Source organism: Caretta caretta, chromosome 9 (assembly GCF_965140235.1).
Source record: "Caretta caretta isolate rCarCar2 chromosome 9, rCarCar1.hap1, whole genome shotgun sequence".
NCBI classification, from domain to species: domain Eukaryota; kingdom Metazoa; phylum Chordata; order Testudines; family Cheloniidae; genus Caretta; species Caretta caretta.
Window position 1 is genome coordinate 79,009,758 of NC_134214.1, and position 15,210 is coordinate 79,024,967.

Sequence of the window (15,210 nt, forward strand, 5' to 3'; positions counted from 1 at the left end):
AAAACTAAATTAACCAAGTTACAAGAGGAGACCATGTGTCTGTGGCTGTATCAAACTTAGTGCCACTGTGGGCTTTGTACCACAAGAACCAACTCTCCCCTTACATAACGTACAGCAGCAAGCTGTATGGTGCTCAGTAAATAGCAATAAGCCGGTGGCAGAACCTATTAGCATTAACGTCCTGGTGATTTTGTGGCATGTCTTTCACGTCGGCCACAGAACAGCTGTTTGATGGGCACGTCTTGCTGTCACTGCTGACCTGTGCTGGATTCTTTTTCATAATGATGATTTTTCTGCATGCGTTTTTCTGAGATGCCTCCACTGTCCCAGATGGAATTGTCGGATGGCGGCGTAGAATTTGCTACTGCTTCTGTTTCGTATTCTCTCATTTGAGAGGGAGGAGGGGAAATGTCTCTTGGCTATGGTGAGACATTGCCTCATGCTGTTACAATGTCAGGGCATGTCTCCTCTTTGCAGCTCTCAGACCCTGCCAGAGCGCTGGGAGACAGCTGAACAATCAAGGAGCATGGTCCAGATGGACTGGTGTTGATACAATCCCACTGATTAGTCATGCCAGATGGGACTGGGTTAATGTGCAGTAACAGGGTACCATACAGTAATGGGTTACCGTGTCCTGGCAAGATCAGCACTAGTAAGCCAAGGGTGAGAGGTAGTTCTTAAACCAGCCATAGGCAGGGACAGGGGACTGGCCTGTTCAATGAAGCTTTCTGACTGTGTCTTGCTTTCCTTTGGCAGAGTCTCTTCTGGTTCATTCCAGGCTGGACAGCTATGCCTGCCCTTTGGGACAGTTCCCCTGTGGCAACCTGTCTGTCTGTTTACCCCAGCTCCTGCACTGCAACGGAGAGAAGGACTGCGACAACGGAGCCGATGAAGAGAACTGCGGTAATTAGCTAACCTCACAGCCTGCCCCCTCTTTCCATTTCTTCTTGCTGCCAGACGAAAGGCAGATGCCCTGTAGTTAATAAACCATGTGGACCTGGAAACCCCAGATCCAGAACCAGCAATATTGTCAAAGGGATTCTGGGAACATGAACACGGGGCGGACTTTAAGGGTCACTTATGGTTACCTGGCTGCCTTGCAGCTATCACTGAAGGTATAAACCTCTTACTGGGAGAGTACAATTTTGAATCTTGCCCATATGCTCAGGGTTTAGCTGATCGCCATATTTGGGGTCGGGAAGGAATTTTCCTCCAGGGCACATTGGAAGAGGCCCTGAAGGTTTTTCGCCTTCCTCTGTAGCATGGGGCACGGGTCACTTGCTGGAGGATTCTCTGCTCCTTGAAGTCTTTAAGCTACGATTTGAGGACTTCAATAGCACAGATATAGGTGTGAGGTTTTTTTTGTAGGAGTGGTGGATGAAATTCTGTGGCCTGCATTGTGCAGGAGGTCAGACTAGATGATCATAATGGTCCCTTCTGACCTAAATATCTATGAAATCTATGAAATTTCCTCTGACCTTCTAATAATGATACAGATGTCTAGGTAAGGGGTTGCTGGACAGAGATCACCCCAGCCTTACATGTAGGAGTGTAGGACCCAGCAGAAGAGGAATATTCTGTCAGGACACAGTAGAGAGTCAAAGGGGCAGGGGGCAGGAGCTAACGTAAACTAGAGATGGGCTGAAGTCACCAAATATGGGGCTGGAGGCAGGTTTTGAACACCCCATGTTTCAGGGGAGTCAGATCTAAGGCTTATAAAAATGGGCTCCAACGGCAAGAACCAGCTTCAGCTCCAATTCTGAATTCCCACGCTCTGAATGCAGGGGTATTCTGATCCAGGTGCTTGGTTCAGGCCCAGGCCCAGCATCTCTCATGCTAGCGGTACGATCAGGAATCAGAGTGGGGGTGAGCGAGTCTGGGGGAGGCTGGGCATGGGGAGGAGCAGTGAGTGAGTCTGCTGTGAGCAGGGGGGCGGACAAACCTTCATGACTTCCGCCTTCTCTTTTCTAGTGGATAATAGCGGGTGGCTGCAGATTTTGGATGACATGCAGCAGACCAAGGGCAGCAGAGCCACTGAGGAAGAGAAGACCCCAGTCTGTGGTGAGTACTTCCATTCCTGGGGCTGGCTTTGTATTCCCTCCTCTTCTACTGTGTCTTCCCCAGCCTCCCCATGCTACTGACCAAGCCCTCCTGTCTCCCCCTCTTCCTCCCCTTTTGTGCTCTTTCTGCCCCCTTTCCCCTCTCATCATCCCTCTGGTTCACTCCTTTCTCTTACGCCCCTCCCTCTGCAGTGGGATAGGGTTGCCCAAAGGTTTGAACCCAGCCCTAAAGGTGGGATCCTGGGAAGTTGATAAAATTTCACCCTGGAGCCCCACCCAAAATTCAGACTGAGCTTTGTTCAGGTTTGGGGGAGTTCGACTCACCCTCCCTCACTCCCACCAGGGTGAATCAGATTTTTGGTTTTCTTGGTTCTGTCCAGGCCTGGATGTGCTGAAATACCCTGACCAAGGTTGGCCCTGCGAGATTCCCAGCCCAGGCCTGAGAAGTTCAAGAAAGCATCTCTCCCCTTCTGCTCTCCTCTCCCTTCACACACCCTCCCTCTCCTCTCATCACCTCCTCCATTCTTCCACTGCTACCGCATTGCTCTTTAGGAGTGTGTCTGCTGTCCCCTGCCTGCCCCTTTGACCCCGACATATCCAGCCAGCCCTGACCCTTCTCTGTGCACCAGTGTGTCCTTTTATCTGCTCACCTGCCCAGCCATACACTGAGATCCTGTCTGTCTCCAGTCTCACTGTTTCCTTTGTGCTTGTCCCCAGAGCTTGACCGGTTCCCAAAGGAATGCCAGTGTTGGGGAAGGACGATAGACTGCACCGGCCAGAACTTGCGCACCGTCCCCTGGGTTTCCTCCAACGTGACGAAGCTGTGAGTAACAGGGGCCACCATGGGGTAAATGTGCCCCTTTCTCTGCAAAATTGGAGCCAGTAGGAAATTCGCCCTGGTGATTCCCATTTTTAGCCTGACTGTGCTGCCTCGCATCCGTCATCAAGGGGGTAGTGCCACCTAGTGGTAAGGCTGCAGAGGACGCTAGTTCCAAAGGTGACAATGCAGAGAAATGTTTGTGCCCGTTATCGTAGCAAACTGAGCCAGTGCATCATACGCAGAAGTCTGGAGAAGCTGTTAGTACCACCCCCTCAGAGCGGCCGGCTCATCGACAAGGGCACGGGGGGTGTGTGGGGGGGGAAGAGTAGCAGCACCACATTTAAAAGACTACACCCATATTCTGCAGGGCCAGCTTTGGCTGGGCAAGAGATGATGACCTTGACTTCTTCAGCCTGGCAGGGCCCTGTGTCCTCAGAGGCTGCGGCTTTTCTCATTTTAATAATCCACCATCACATCTCTTGAGCGTTCGGCTTCAGAGTCAAAGGAGCAGAGAAAACGGGAGGGTTGGGTAACCCCTTGTTTACAATTGTTCCTTAGTTAGTTATCACTGGGCCATGGTTGGCTGACTGTCAGTGCTTGTGTTACTTCATATGTGGCCCATGGAAGTCAGTGGGTATCTGTCATAGATATCACGGACCCATACTGCACTGCTTCCATTATAATGTGCTAAGTGAGCGGTGAGGAATCAAAGTGACCTTTTGCTTGCATAACGTGGGGTCTGGAAGGTTCAGAGTCCAGCATGACTATTAAATGACAGAGGGGAGAACAGCAAACAGCTTTCTGTTCTGGAAGACTCCAGCACCTTTTCTACAAGTCATTTCACTTGGGTAAACAAGATCTTTCCAGCCTGACACATAGGCGTGTTTATGATCTGAGATCACTCGGAACGCAAGAGAACAGATTTTGTTCTTTCAGGTTGGAGCCTGGCCTAGCGCCCTTGCTTGTAATAATAATAATAGTAGCGTGCTTGTCTCTAGTGCACCAGGATCTCAGAGCTGCCATTAATGATTTCCAAGCATTTGTTCTTTCATCTTCATGCCCCTCGGATGGGGAAACTGAGGCAGAGAATGCAGAAGTGACTTTCCCAAAGTTACACAGAAAGTCTGTTAGCAGGGCCAGGACTCAAACCCCCAACTCCTGACTCCCAGTCCTGTTCTTTTGTCCATAAAAACATCTTCCCCTTCACTGTGGTTCATTCCCGGTGCTGGTTTCTCACTCCCTGGGCTACTGGGGATGGGAGTGCTGTACATTGCTGTGCAACAGACGGTTTCATTTCTTAGTCCTGATCAATCTGGGGGGAGGGAGGGGAAGAGCTGCTAGCACTCTGTACTTCTGTGCAGAAGTGATACAGGTTTGATTCATTCCTGGGGACCAGGAGGGGCTGGGAGCACTATGGAAACCGTATTAACCCTGAGATATTTCTGTTCTGTTTGTAAACAGCCTCTTACAACACAACGAAATCCAGGCAATACTGCCCCATGCTTTTGCTGGACTTTCCAAGCTTAAAATGCTGTGAGTAAAAGGTTTTCATGTTGTGGGTCACAGGGGCGAGGGGGTTATTGACAGTCTCTGTGCTTCAGCCCTCTTAGCACAGAAGGAATGGAAGGGAGGGATAGCTCAGTGGTTTGAGCACTGGCCTGCTAAACCCCGGGTTGTGAGTTCAATCCTTGAGGGGGCTGTTTGGGATCTGGGGTAAATATTGGGGATTGGTGGGGGGGTGGACTAGATGACCCGCTGAGGTCCCTTCCAACCCTGATAGTCTATGATTAATGCAGTCTGAACGCACATGGTCTAGCAGCACCTCTGGAGACATGTGGCTGAACAAAATATACCTGCCATCCCCAGCAAGAACTATGTTTGAAATTACAGCACCATGTTATAGGGGAGGGAGGACTTCTGGCTCTTACAAATGTTTCTCCCTCACATTCCCCTCCCCCCATCATTCATTCCAAATCAGGCTTGCCCCTGCAAAATGCAGATGACTTGAGGATATCCCCATTCACATCCCTAAAATAAGGCTTAGGGGAGCTGCTGGGGGGAAATGGATGATGAATAAAAACCAGTTTAACCAACAGCATCAACCCAAGGTCACTTTTCTTCTCTTCTCTTTAACAATTCCAGGTTCCTGAGTCACAATAACATCACTGAGCTGAAGCCAAGAGTCTTCCAGGATCTGCGTCATCTTGAATGGCTGTAAGTGCCTCTTTCCACTGGGTGGCCCACCGGGGTCCAATGAGGAGTAAGGGGATGGAATTGAGTTTAAGGCCAGGTTTGCCTGAATATCAGGGATAATACTCGCACAGTGGGATTCATTAGGCTGGGCAATTGTCTCTCCCCACACCACAAGATTTTGTTGAGGCCAAGAGTTTAGAAAGATTCCCACATGGATTAGACCTCTATATGGATAAGGAGAACATCACGGTGATAGTAGACAGGATTAAGCATATCAGAGATATAAACCCTCCTGCAATAGGGCATAAGACAATTGGTAACCTATGGGGTTAGGAAGAAACATTCTCTCTGGGCAGGTTAATCCGTAATTGCCCACAATGGGGTTTCTTGCACCTTCTGAAGCATCCATTGCTGGCTGCTACTGGAGACAGGATACTGGCCTAGGTGGACCAAATACTGGTCTGATCAGACAGGGCAGGGTGTGTGCATGTGCATATATCAGTGTGGCTCCCCACAAAGATTTGGTGGCAGATTGGCACCCTGGACCACCGTGAGTGAGCTGCTCCTTAGGTTTTGTCTAGGCTATTTAAGGGAGAGGTTGGTTGATCATGTGACAAATTGTGAGGATGGGACTCTGAAGGGCTGGGAAGTTCTCTTTCCAGGCTGAGCTAAGCTCAGTAAGGCAGCCATCTTGCAAAGCAGATATTATTGTTCCTCTTCACTCATGACCCCTGTATGGGCACCCAGGCAGTTCTTCCTCAGGTCTGTGGTGCTGCATAGGGACCCCATACAGGGGGTCACTAGCGAAGTGGAACAATGATGTCTGCTTTGCAAGATGGCTGCCTTCCTGAGCTTAGCTCAGTCTGGAGAGAGAACTTCCCAGGCTCCCAGCCCTTCAGAGTCCCATCCTCATAATTTGCCACATGATCAACCAACCTCTCCCTTAAATAGCCTAGACAAAACCTGAGGAGCAGCTCACTCAGGGTGGTCCAATCAGCCACCAAATCTTTGGGGGAGCTGGATTTGCCCTTAACTCTCAAATTCCCCAAGTGGACTTTTAATTTATCATTTATTTTTCTAGCAAAAGAAAAAAATCCAGCAGCCCCCTGATTGTGAAAGAAACCAGATTCTGATCTCGGAGCAAGCACATCAGCCAGAACGCTCTGGGTAGAAATTCAAAGGGGTGGTCTATGTACTCATCTCCTCTGGCTTGGGCAGGGGGTGAAAATGGACAGGGGAGGGACCAGGCAGTGAAGGAGAGGAGGAAACTGATGTTACTTGGATTTCTGCTGTCAGGGAGAAAGGGAAGAAACCACCTCCTTCAGGGACAATTTAGAGCTAAATGTTAGCCTGTGAGATGGTCTCTCCTTCCTAACCTAGTAGAGCCCCAACTTTGTTCCTATGGAGTTGCCTCTCCATCTAAAGTCTGTTCTTCTGGGGCACCACCTTTCCCTCTTCTCCTTTCAGAATGCTGGATAACAACAGAATTGCCAAGATCTTCCCAGCGACTTTTGTGGGGTTGAAATCTCTGTACTTCCTGTAAGTCTGGAGCCAGTCCTCTGGGGTCTCTGGGGGTCCCACTGCCATAATGTCCTTGATGCTGCATATCTCATTCCCATCCCCTAGGCCAGTGTTTCTGAACCATTTCAGGCTGGTGATCCCTTACTTAAAGTGAACATTTTTCATGACCTCATTACATTTACTATAAAAATAAGAATGAAAAAAATGTATAACGATAACGCCAAGGCTATACAATTGATGTGTATGTTTCAAGAGGTTGACAGAATGTGTTACTCTGAAGGAAAAGGGAGTGTGGGGATCGGGAAAGCAGGATTTTCTTTGCTTGAGATAGTAATAAAAGTTTTAATGCTTTGGACTTCCCTTCCTCCCCCGAATTGTCATTTGTGAATGACTCCCACCGCACAATGCTTGTGACTCACCGGTTGAGAAACACTGATCTACACCTGGGGTGGCCAACCTGTGGCTCCGGAGCCACATGCGGTTCTTCAGAAATTAATATGTGGCTCCTTGTATAGGCACCGACTCTGGGGCTGGAGCTATAGGTGCCAACTTTCCAATGTGCCGGGGGAGGGGGGGGTGGCTCACTGCTCAACCCCTGACACTGACACAGACCCTGCCCCCACTCCACCCCTTCCCACCCCTTCCCCTGAGCCTGCCATGCCCTCGCCCCTCTCCCACTCCCCCAGAGCCTCCTGCACACCACAAAACAGCTGATCGGGAGGTTCAGGGAGGGATGGGGAAGCATTGATCAGCAGGGATGCTGGTGGGTGGGAGGCACTGGGAGCGGGGGGTAGGGAGCTGTTGGGGGCACTGCTGACGTATAACTGTGGCTCTTTGGCAATGTACATGGGTAAACTCTGGCCCCTTCTCAGGCTGACCACCCCTGATCTATACCATTCCTTTCCCTTGCTGCACTGTATTTAAGGCCAAATCTTACACCTATTATTCTGTCCTCATGCAGGCAAATCTCCAGTGGGAGTTTTGCCTGAATAAAGATCTCAGTGTCTGGCACTTAATTATAGGCAGAGCTGCTACGGCCCCCTATACATGATGTTGCCCAACGCTTCACAGTCTATGGCCCTGTTTTCATTTTCTTACAATTTTGCCAAACTTTAATTGTTTGTCTGACATTTTCCGTGCCAGGCATGTGCCTCAGGCTGAATGGTTTTGGGATATTTCAGCAAAAATGGTTCAATCGGAACAAGATTAGGGGGGAATGCTTTGTTTTGCTCCTGTTAAAAAAAATTCTACAGCCATTTTGTTGAGATGCTCGAGCACCTCCTTGCCCTGGAGCAGGGACTTGGCAGGGATGTGTCTTTCGTTGTTCTTGGGGAAAACTACCTACGTTTGGCCACGTTGTAAACCTTTGGAAAAATCTAAGTTCCCACCAGCTTGGCAGAGCCTTGCTAGGGTTAGGGAGCTACATTCTCTGAAACTGCTGTCTGCAGCAAGCATGCTCCAGCCAGGGCTACCCAGACTGAGCAGGCCTTTCCCTGCGATTGCTGTGGGTTGCCTGTGCAACCTGATTTTGGCCCTCCTGTATGCCTGCATTAGGATACGGTCTGCCACTACACGATCATATGCCATCATTTCCACAGGAACCCCGCACCCTACTTTGCCAGGTTTGCAGTTCAGCCTTGGCTGAAGATAGTCTTATCTATAAATTGTGGTTATCTGTGTCAGTACCCTAAAGAAAATGAGTGAAACTAAGAGCAACCACTAATATCTGTGCCATGGATGGGCTCAATGATCTGTCATCTCTGGACACAGTGGATGTGACTCCCTCCTACCGCGGGAGCCACTGGAGCGCTATCTATGACAGACAGACTGCGAGGACAGGCCTAGTGACATGTTGCACGTACTGTATTCTGCATAGATGAGTAACTGCATTTCAGGCTCAGAGGCATTAGTGACTGTCTGTGTACTAGGCACATGTACTAGGCATTAATATAGGTTTCCTTATTGCTTCCCAACCAGGTACATGCTGAACAACTCCTTGAGTAGCATGCCCAACACTTCCATTTGTGCAGAGATGCCAAAGCTCAGCTGGCTGTGAGTACCTGCCCTGGTGTGGAGGTCTGGCAAAGGCTGTGGCATTGGGTTAGCCAGAGTAATGCACAAGCATTACAACATTACTCAGTCCACCCCCGCCAATGGCATTCTTGTGAGCAGGTTGGGTGGGGGTTTTTCCAGTGCAGGCTAGGGGAGAGGAGAAGCAGCTGTGTCTCTCTTGGTATTCTGCAGGGCAGCGGGGCAGACCAGATCAGAGCAGGGGTTAGCTTGCGGTGATTTGGCTGGACTTGAAAGGGGGCGGGGGCAAGGAGGCCAGAGAGGAGAAAGCTGCAGGAGACAAGCAAAGGTGTTTTAACAGAAGGGAGGGAGGGGAAAGGGTGGATATTAGATAGGAAGCAAGGAAAGGCCAGAGTGAGAGCCTGGATCAGAGAAAGGAAACAATAAGGCTAGGGAGGTCATGAGCCTGGGAGACGAGGGGATAGTGGAATTTTTGACAGTGACGCAGAAAGCAGGACAGGAGGCTACGATCTTTGGGGTCAGTTTTCACACCCCTGCCAGGCAACTGGGGTCAGGAGCTCTGCTCTCATGGGTGGCATCGGGATAGGCTCCCTTCTGTCCAGGGGGAAATGACAATTTGTCTGGCTGAGGACATCTAGGTCGGAGGGGAATCAATAAGGTGAAGGATTGCTATCCAAGAAAACTCAACTACTGCTCTTTCTCTAGGGAGCTGGAAGGAAACCAGATCCATACTCTGAGAAGCTCAGTGTTCCAGGAATGCAGCACCTTCACTGTGCTGTGAGTACCAACCCTCCACCGGCTGAACACTAAGGTGGGGGAGGGCAGGGGGGGAGTGGGATCTAGCGTGGCTATGGAGTCACACCTTCAACCCTCACCTGCATGGGCGAAATTGCCAGGGACCCCATCTCTCAGCTGGGTCATGCATGTACAGTCACTGGAAGGGACGCTATGAATTGGGTGTAACACCAGCAATTCTGGGCCAGGTTCTCAGCTGGTATAAATCAGTGCAATTCCAATGACTTCAACAGAGCTAGGCTGCTTTGTCCCTACTGCAGCGCTTGCATCTTGAATCCATTTTATGGCACACAAGCTATGTTTATAAACAGCAACAATAGAGACAATTTCATGGTATTTTAAATATCGGTTGTACATCTGCATTTATACTTGATAATGGGGTCCAGAGATTTCACCTCTAGTTTGCTGCTTTGACATCTGCTCAGGTTAGTAATGAGCAAAAACCATTGATGGACATTTGGTGACCAACAAGACATGAGCTGGTGAGTGTCAGTCCAGTGCCTGGCTAACACCTGTCCACATCACAAACCATGGAGAGTGAGCTAGTACCCCTGGATGCAGGGCTAAGGCAGAGGGTGGTATGTGGAGACAGCTCACCTTTCTGCTGCCCACGCTGTAGGTGCCGTGTGGGTAAAGTGATTTGCTCTCCACCCAAAACCTTTCACTAGCACTAACATCCCTTTTACATTCGTCTGTTAGCCTGCCTAGCAGGTTCTCAGCCTGTTAAACACCTGCGAGTTCTTTTTTTTTGCCCTTCATTCCTAAAGCCTATTTTTGGTCAATTTAATATCTGGCCTGCAGTGTTCGTTTACAGTATCACGTTATAGCACTAGTGCTTTCCAGGAGCTCACACAGCCAAAGAATTCTCCCAGAGACGATGCAGCCCTGTCCTAGAGTCTAGTTTTCCTAAACATGATGTTGATATATTTCCCAGAAGGCTCAGCCTCTGGAGCCTGCAAGATAAGGATAATAAACTTGCATGCCATGTATATGTTATTCATATACACAAGCTACAAATTGTCCATGGGACAGTGGCATGAAAGGAAGGAATGGAATGTGCAGTCAAGCCTGTCCTCCCAAAGTGAGGGGTGATTATTATCCAGGGCACTGGATCCTTTCCCAAAGCTGTCAGATTGGAGTAGGTGAGTAAATCCAAGGCTTATCCGAACAGTAGCTGATAGTGGCTTTGGCAGGATCCCATCCTGTATCCATAGGAAGATTTCCCCATTCCCCAAGCATAGTTATGATGCTGTGTTAACAATGGTATAATCCCCAAGAAAGCTTGACGCACCCAGTTACTCACTCACCCGGAAGGGATTTGGAAGGCTTAAATAATTAATCATAGAGCCTCTGATAGTGCGGCTGATGTGATTAGGCCCTATGATGGTGTCCCCTGAATAGATATGTGGACACAGTTGGCAACGGGCTTTGTTGCAAGGATAGGTTCCTGGGTTAGTGTTTTTGTTGTATGGTGTGTGGTTGCTGGTGAGTATTTCATAGGGCCTAATCACATCAGCCACACTATCGGAGGCTCATTCACCTGCGCATCTACCAATGTGATATATGCCATCATGTGCCAGCAATGCCCCTCTGCCATGTACATTGGCCAGACTGGACAGTCTCTACGTAAAAGAATAAATGGACACAAATCAGACGTCAAGAATTATAACATTCAAAAACCAGTCGGAGAACACTTCAATCTCTTTGGTCACTCGATTACAGACCTAAAAGTGGCAATTCTTCCACAAAAAAACTTCAAAAACAGACTCCAACGAGAGACTGCTGAATTGGAATTAATTTGCAAACTAGATACAATTAATTTAGGCTTGAATAAAGACTGGGAGTGGATGGGTCATTACACAAAGTAAAACTATTTCCCCTTGTTTATTTCCCCTCCTACTGTCCTTGTAAACTGCTGGAAATGGCCCACCTTGATTATCACTACTAAAGGTTAACCCCCCCCCCCCCCGCCCCGGCTCTCCTCCTGGAAATAGCTCACCTTTCCTGATCACTCTCGTTACAGTGTGTATGGTAACACCCATTGTTTCATGTTCTCTGTATATATAAAATCTCCCCACTATATTTTCCACTGAATGCATCCGATGAAGTGAGCTGCAGCTCACGAAAGCTTATGCTCGAATAAATTTGTTAGTCTCTAAGGTGCCACAAGTACTCCTGTTCTTTTTACGGATCCAGACTAACACGGCTGCTACGCTGATTCCAATTGATGCATTTCATCCTCGAGTGATCCCAGGTGTTTCCAAATGCCTCAGCCCAGGGGACTGGACTAGATGAGCTCTCGAGGTCCCGCCAGCCCTACATTTCTATGAGTCTATGAAACCTTGTAATTCTGAGCTTCCCCAGACCCCCTGGGAACAAGCCTGCCGCTGATGGAGTATCGGCAGCACAGTCCAGAACTCAATACCCAGGAGTTCCTGCTCTCTCTGGGTATGGTGCCCGGACTCTGCCCCTGTATGCTCCTACCCCCTCTAGAGCTGGGGTTCAGCTCCCTGCAACTGAGGAAATGTCTACACGGCAACTAGACACCCGTGGCTGGCCCATGCCAGCTGACTTGGGCTCACGTGGCTCGGGCTAAGGGATTGTTTAATTTCAGTGTAGCCATTCGGTTGGCGCATGGTCTCTAGGACCCTGTGAAGTGGGAGGGTCCAAGAAGAGCCTAAACATCTACACTGAAATTAAACAGTCCCTTAGCCCAGCCTTGCCAGCCCCTGAAACAGGCCAGCGGGGGTGTTTGCTTGCAGTGTAGACGTACCTGAAGTGAGCCTGATGGCTTTGTAGCGTGTGGGCATTGTGGGAACCGCAAAGCAGGGAGCAGTACAGTCTTCACTGAAGTAGCAGCCTTACAGCATTTCACTTTCCTTGCTGGGCTCCGGCCCGTCTTTGGCATGCAGCTTTGGAGCAGGGCGCTTCAGACTTCCCTGCCCTCTATAACCCATTTGTGGGGACTGCCAACACTGATTACTCCCAGGGAAAGTAAGAAGTGAGCAGCCATTAACAAAGGGACTGAGACAGAGACTCGTGCGTGTGTCGCATGGGGGCTGGATTGCAGACTGAAGACACGTTTGTATTTTGCAGTGATTTCCAGGGGACGCTGTCAATGATCCACCCTCAGCTCCCCCTTGGTACCTTCTCAAAGGAATGAATGCTTTGGAAGGACCTATTTTCAGCCACAGAAAGCTGGGTACAGCTCCTTGAACCAGCCTGTATGGGTCACAGAGGAGGCTATGAGACATTTTATCCCAAGAGGCTGAGCCCTGTGTTCCCTTAGCAAGAACTCTCCCTGTCCCATGCTGCCAAAGATGGGAGGAGAGTGAGTGGCTCCCTCCCCACAATGCAATGCTTCCTTCAAGCCAAGCAGCCAAGCACTTTTGGCTTTGATCAGGAATGTGTTTCTAAGAACAGTTATGTCAGCGTCATGGAAACATAAGCCGGGGCAAGACGGGAGCATAAACACGCCCTGCCATTGACACCAGCACAAGTGACAGCTTTATGAGGAGATGAAACAGACAAGAAGAGGCTAATATGTGGGGTAGTGTGAGACAGCGGGAAGAACCTCCCCAGCCCAGCGCTCCTTCCCTCACTCCGTCTTCTCTCTGCGACTATCCCAGCCTAGCCTAGGTCTGGTGATAGTGAGGATCTGACAACTAAGCATTTGAGGGTGGATATTCCTATATTAAATATTTGGCAAGGACTTGAGCCTCTCTCAGTGCAGCATTCCCATTCACTCCCCCACAATTAGGGCAGCCACAGCCTGGCTGGAGAATATCACACACACACACACACACTCTCTCTCTCACTCTCACTCACTCACTCCATCCAGGGCAGGACCTCCTGTACCACAACTCCCAACCTGGGGAGCTGAGCGCCATAGTTCAGCTAGTAAAAGGAGTAGCTGATATATAGGTTTGAGGGGTCTAGAAATATCCTCCATGTGGCAGGGGCAGCAGTTCCACTTCCTCGCCAGAGCCATGAACGAATGTTCAGGGCTTCAGGAAGTTGTCTGAGCATGTCGTGCAGTTATATCCCTCCCTTGATTTTTCACTGAGGGCCTAGGGGTCAAATCCAGAGATTGCACTGAAACTCCCTCCAAACTGCCACCTCATTAAGTGACACAATGTGGGGCTGCACTGGAAAAACCATGGTTCATTCAATACTGGATACAGATGGTCATACCAAAGGTGCCCAAATCGCAGACAACGAACCCTCCTGAGTTCTGAATTTGTCTTGGAGCCAGCTGAACTTTGTGTAGTGTTGGGTTGCACTGTCAGCTCTGTTTGGTTTACATTCATTGCATCTCTCTCTCTCTCTGGCTACCCAAATGGTCTCTGACAGAGTCTCCCCAGCTCAGGCTGGAGGTTCTGACAGATTCTTATGGACTCATCTGATTCTGTGTTTAGTTGTGAGCTGTCCCTGAACCCCACAGTTCAACCCTGGAGCTGCTCTTCCCCAAATATAAGTGTTTGGATGTGGAGTTTGGGGCCATGTGAGTGTATCAGTGGGACTGTCACAAGTTTAGCAGTAAACACGTGCTATGTAAGAAATAGAGCAGGCCTGGGTGCGTGGCCTCAAACAAGCCTCTCAGAATTCCAATGTTAAGATCTCCTTCATGCCATGCTCAGTTCTAAGGTCATCAGAGTCCCCGGAAGTAACTGGGAAATGAAAGGCTGCTTTTCAATAGAGCTTCTCTCTCCTCCGTCAGGATTCTGCGCAGAAACAAGATCAAATGGATCCAGGAAGGGGCGTTTTCCAAACTGAACAGACTGGTGGAGCTGTAAGTCTCACTGTTGATTTGCCCAGCTGCAGTGCCCCTCCCCCACCTCTCGTGATCAACGGCATGTCAGTGGTTGTTGTGATTGTGTCACTGTCTTGACTGTGATCATTTGCTCATGATCCTGTGCGGGAATCTATTCTTCTTCCCTTAGTGAATAGTTTCCTGACACTTGATGTGCTTGGCTGCTCCACCTACAGGTAGCTTTTAATAACCTCTACATCTATTTGATGCTTATGAAAGTGGAACGCTGATGTTGCTAGATATAGTGCTGGTAGGTGGGTCCAAGCTTCCCCTTCTCCCAGCTCTGCACCCTTTCCTGTTCCTGTCCTGCACTCCCACACAGGCTGGGCAATATCAGCATGTTCATAAGTGATCTGGAAAATGAGGTGCAAAATTTGCAGATGATACAAAATTACTGAAGATAGTTAAATCTAGGAAGAATTCCAAAGGGATCTCTCACCCCATCTCAAAAAATGTATTGGAAAGACTTTGGAAAAAATACAGTGAAGGGCAACAAAAATGATGAGGGGTATGGAACGGCTTCCGTATGAGGAGAGATTTAAAAGACTGGGACTTTTCAACTTAGAAAAGAGACAGTTAAGGGAGGGAGACAACAGAGGGCTATAAAATCATGACTGGTGTGGAGAAAGTGACTAAGGAAGTGTTATTTACCCCTTCACATAACACAAGCACCAGGATCACCCAATTAAATTAATAGGCAACAGGTTTCTAACAAACATAAGGAAGTATTTCTTCACACAACACACAGTCAGCCTGTGGAACTTGTTGCCAGGGAATGTTGTGAAGGCCCAAAGTATAACTGGGTGGAAAAAAAGAATTCGATAAATTCATGGAGGATAGGTCCATCAATGGCTATTAGGCAAAATTATCAGTGATGCAGTCCAATGCTCTGGGTGTCATTAAGTCTCTGCCAAAAGAGGGGACTGTATGACAGAGGATGGATCACTTGCTAATTTCCCTCTTCTGTTCATTCCGTC

General features: G+C 49.0%; 1 protein-coding gene across 1 annotated transcript in view; it reads left to right on the plus strand.

Annotated features, from left to right (window-relative positions):
* Positions 1-15,210, plus strand: part of LOC125642993 (relaxin receptor 1-like) — a 43,046-nt gene that overhangs the window by 18,321 nt on the left and 9,515 nt on the right. Inside the window, exons 2-10 of the mRNA XM_075132465.1 lie at positions 757-903; positions 1,972-2,061; positions 2,778-2,883; positions 4,342-4,413; positions 5,023-5,094; positions 6,541-6,612; positions 8,572-8,646; positions 9,331-9,402; positions 14,141-14,212. Coding sequence (XP_074988566.1) covers positions 757-903; positions 1,972-2,061; positions 2,778-2,883; positions 4,342-4,413; positions 5,023-5,094; positions 6,541-6,612; positions 8,572-8,646; positions 9,331-9,402; positions 14,141-14,212 — 778 coding nt within the window. The remainder of the gene's footprint in view (positions 1-756; positions 904-1,971; positions 2,062-2,777; positions 2,884-4,341; positions 4,414-5,022; positions 5,095-6,540; positions 6,613-8,571; positions 8,647-9,330; positions 9,403-14,140; positions 14,213-15,210) is intronic.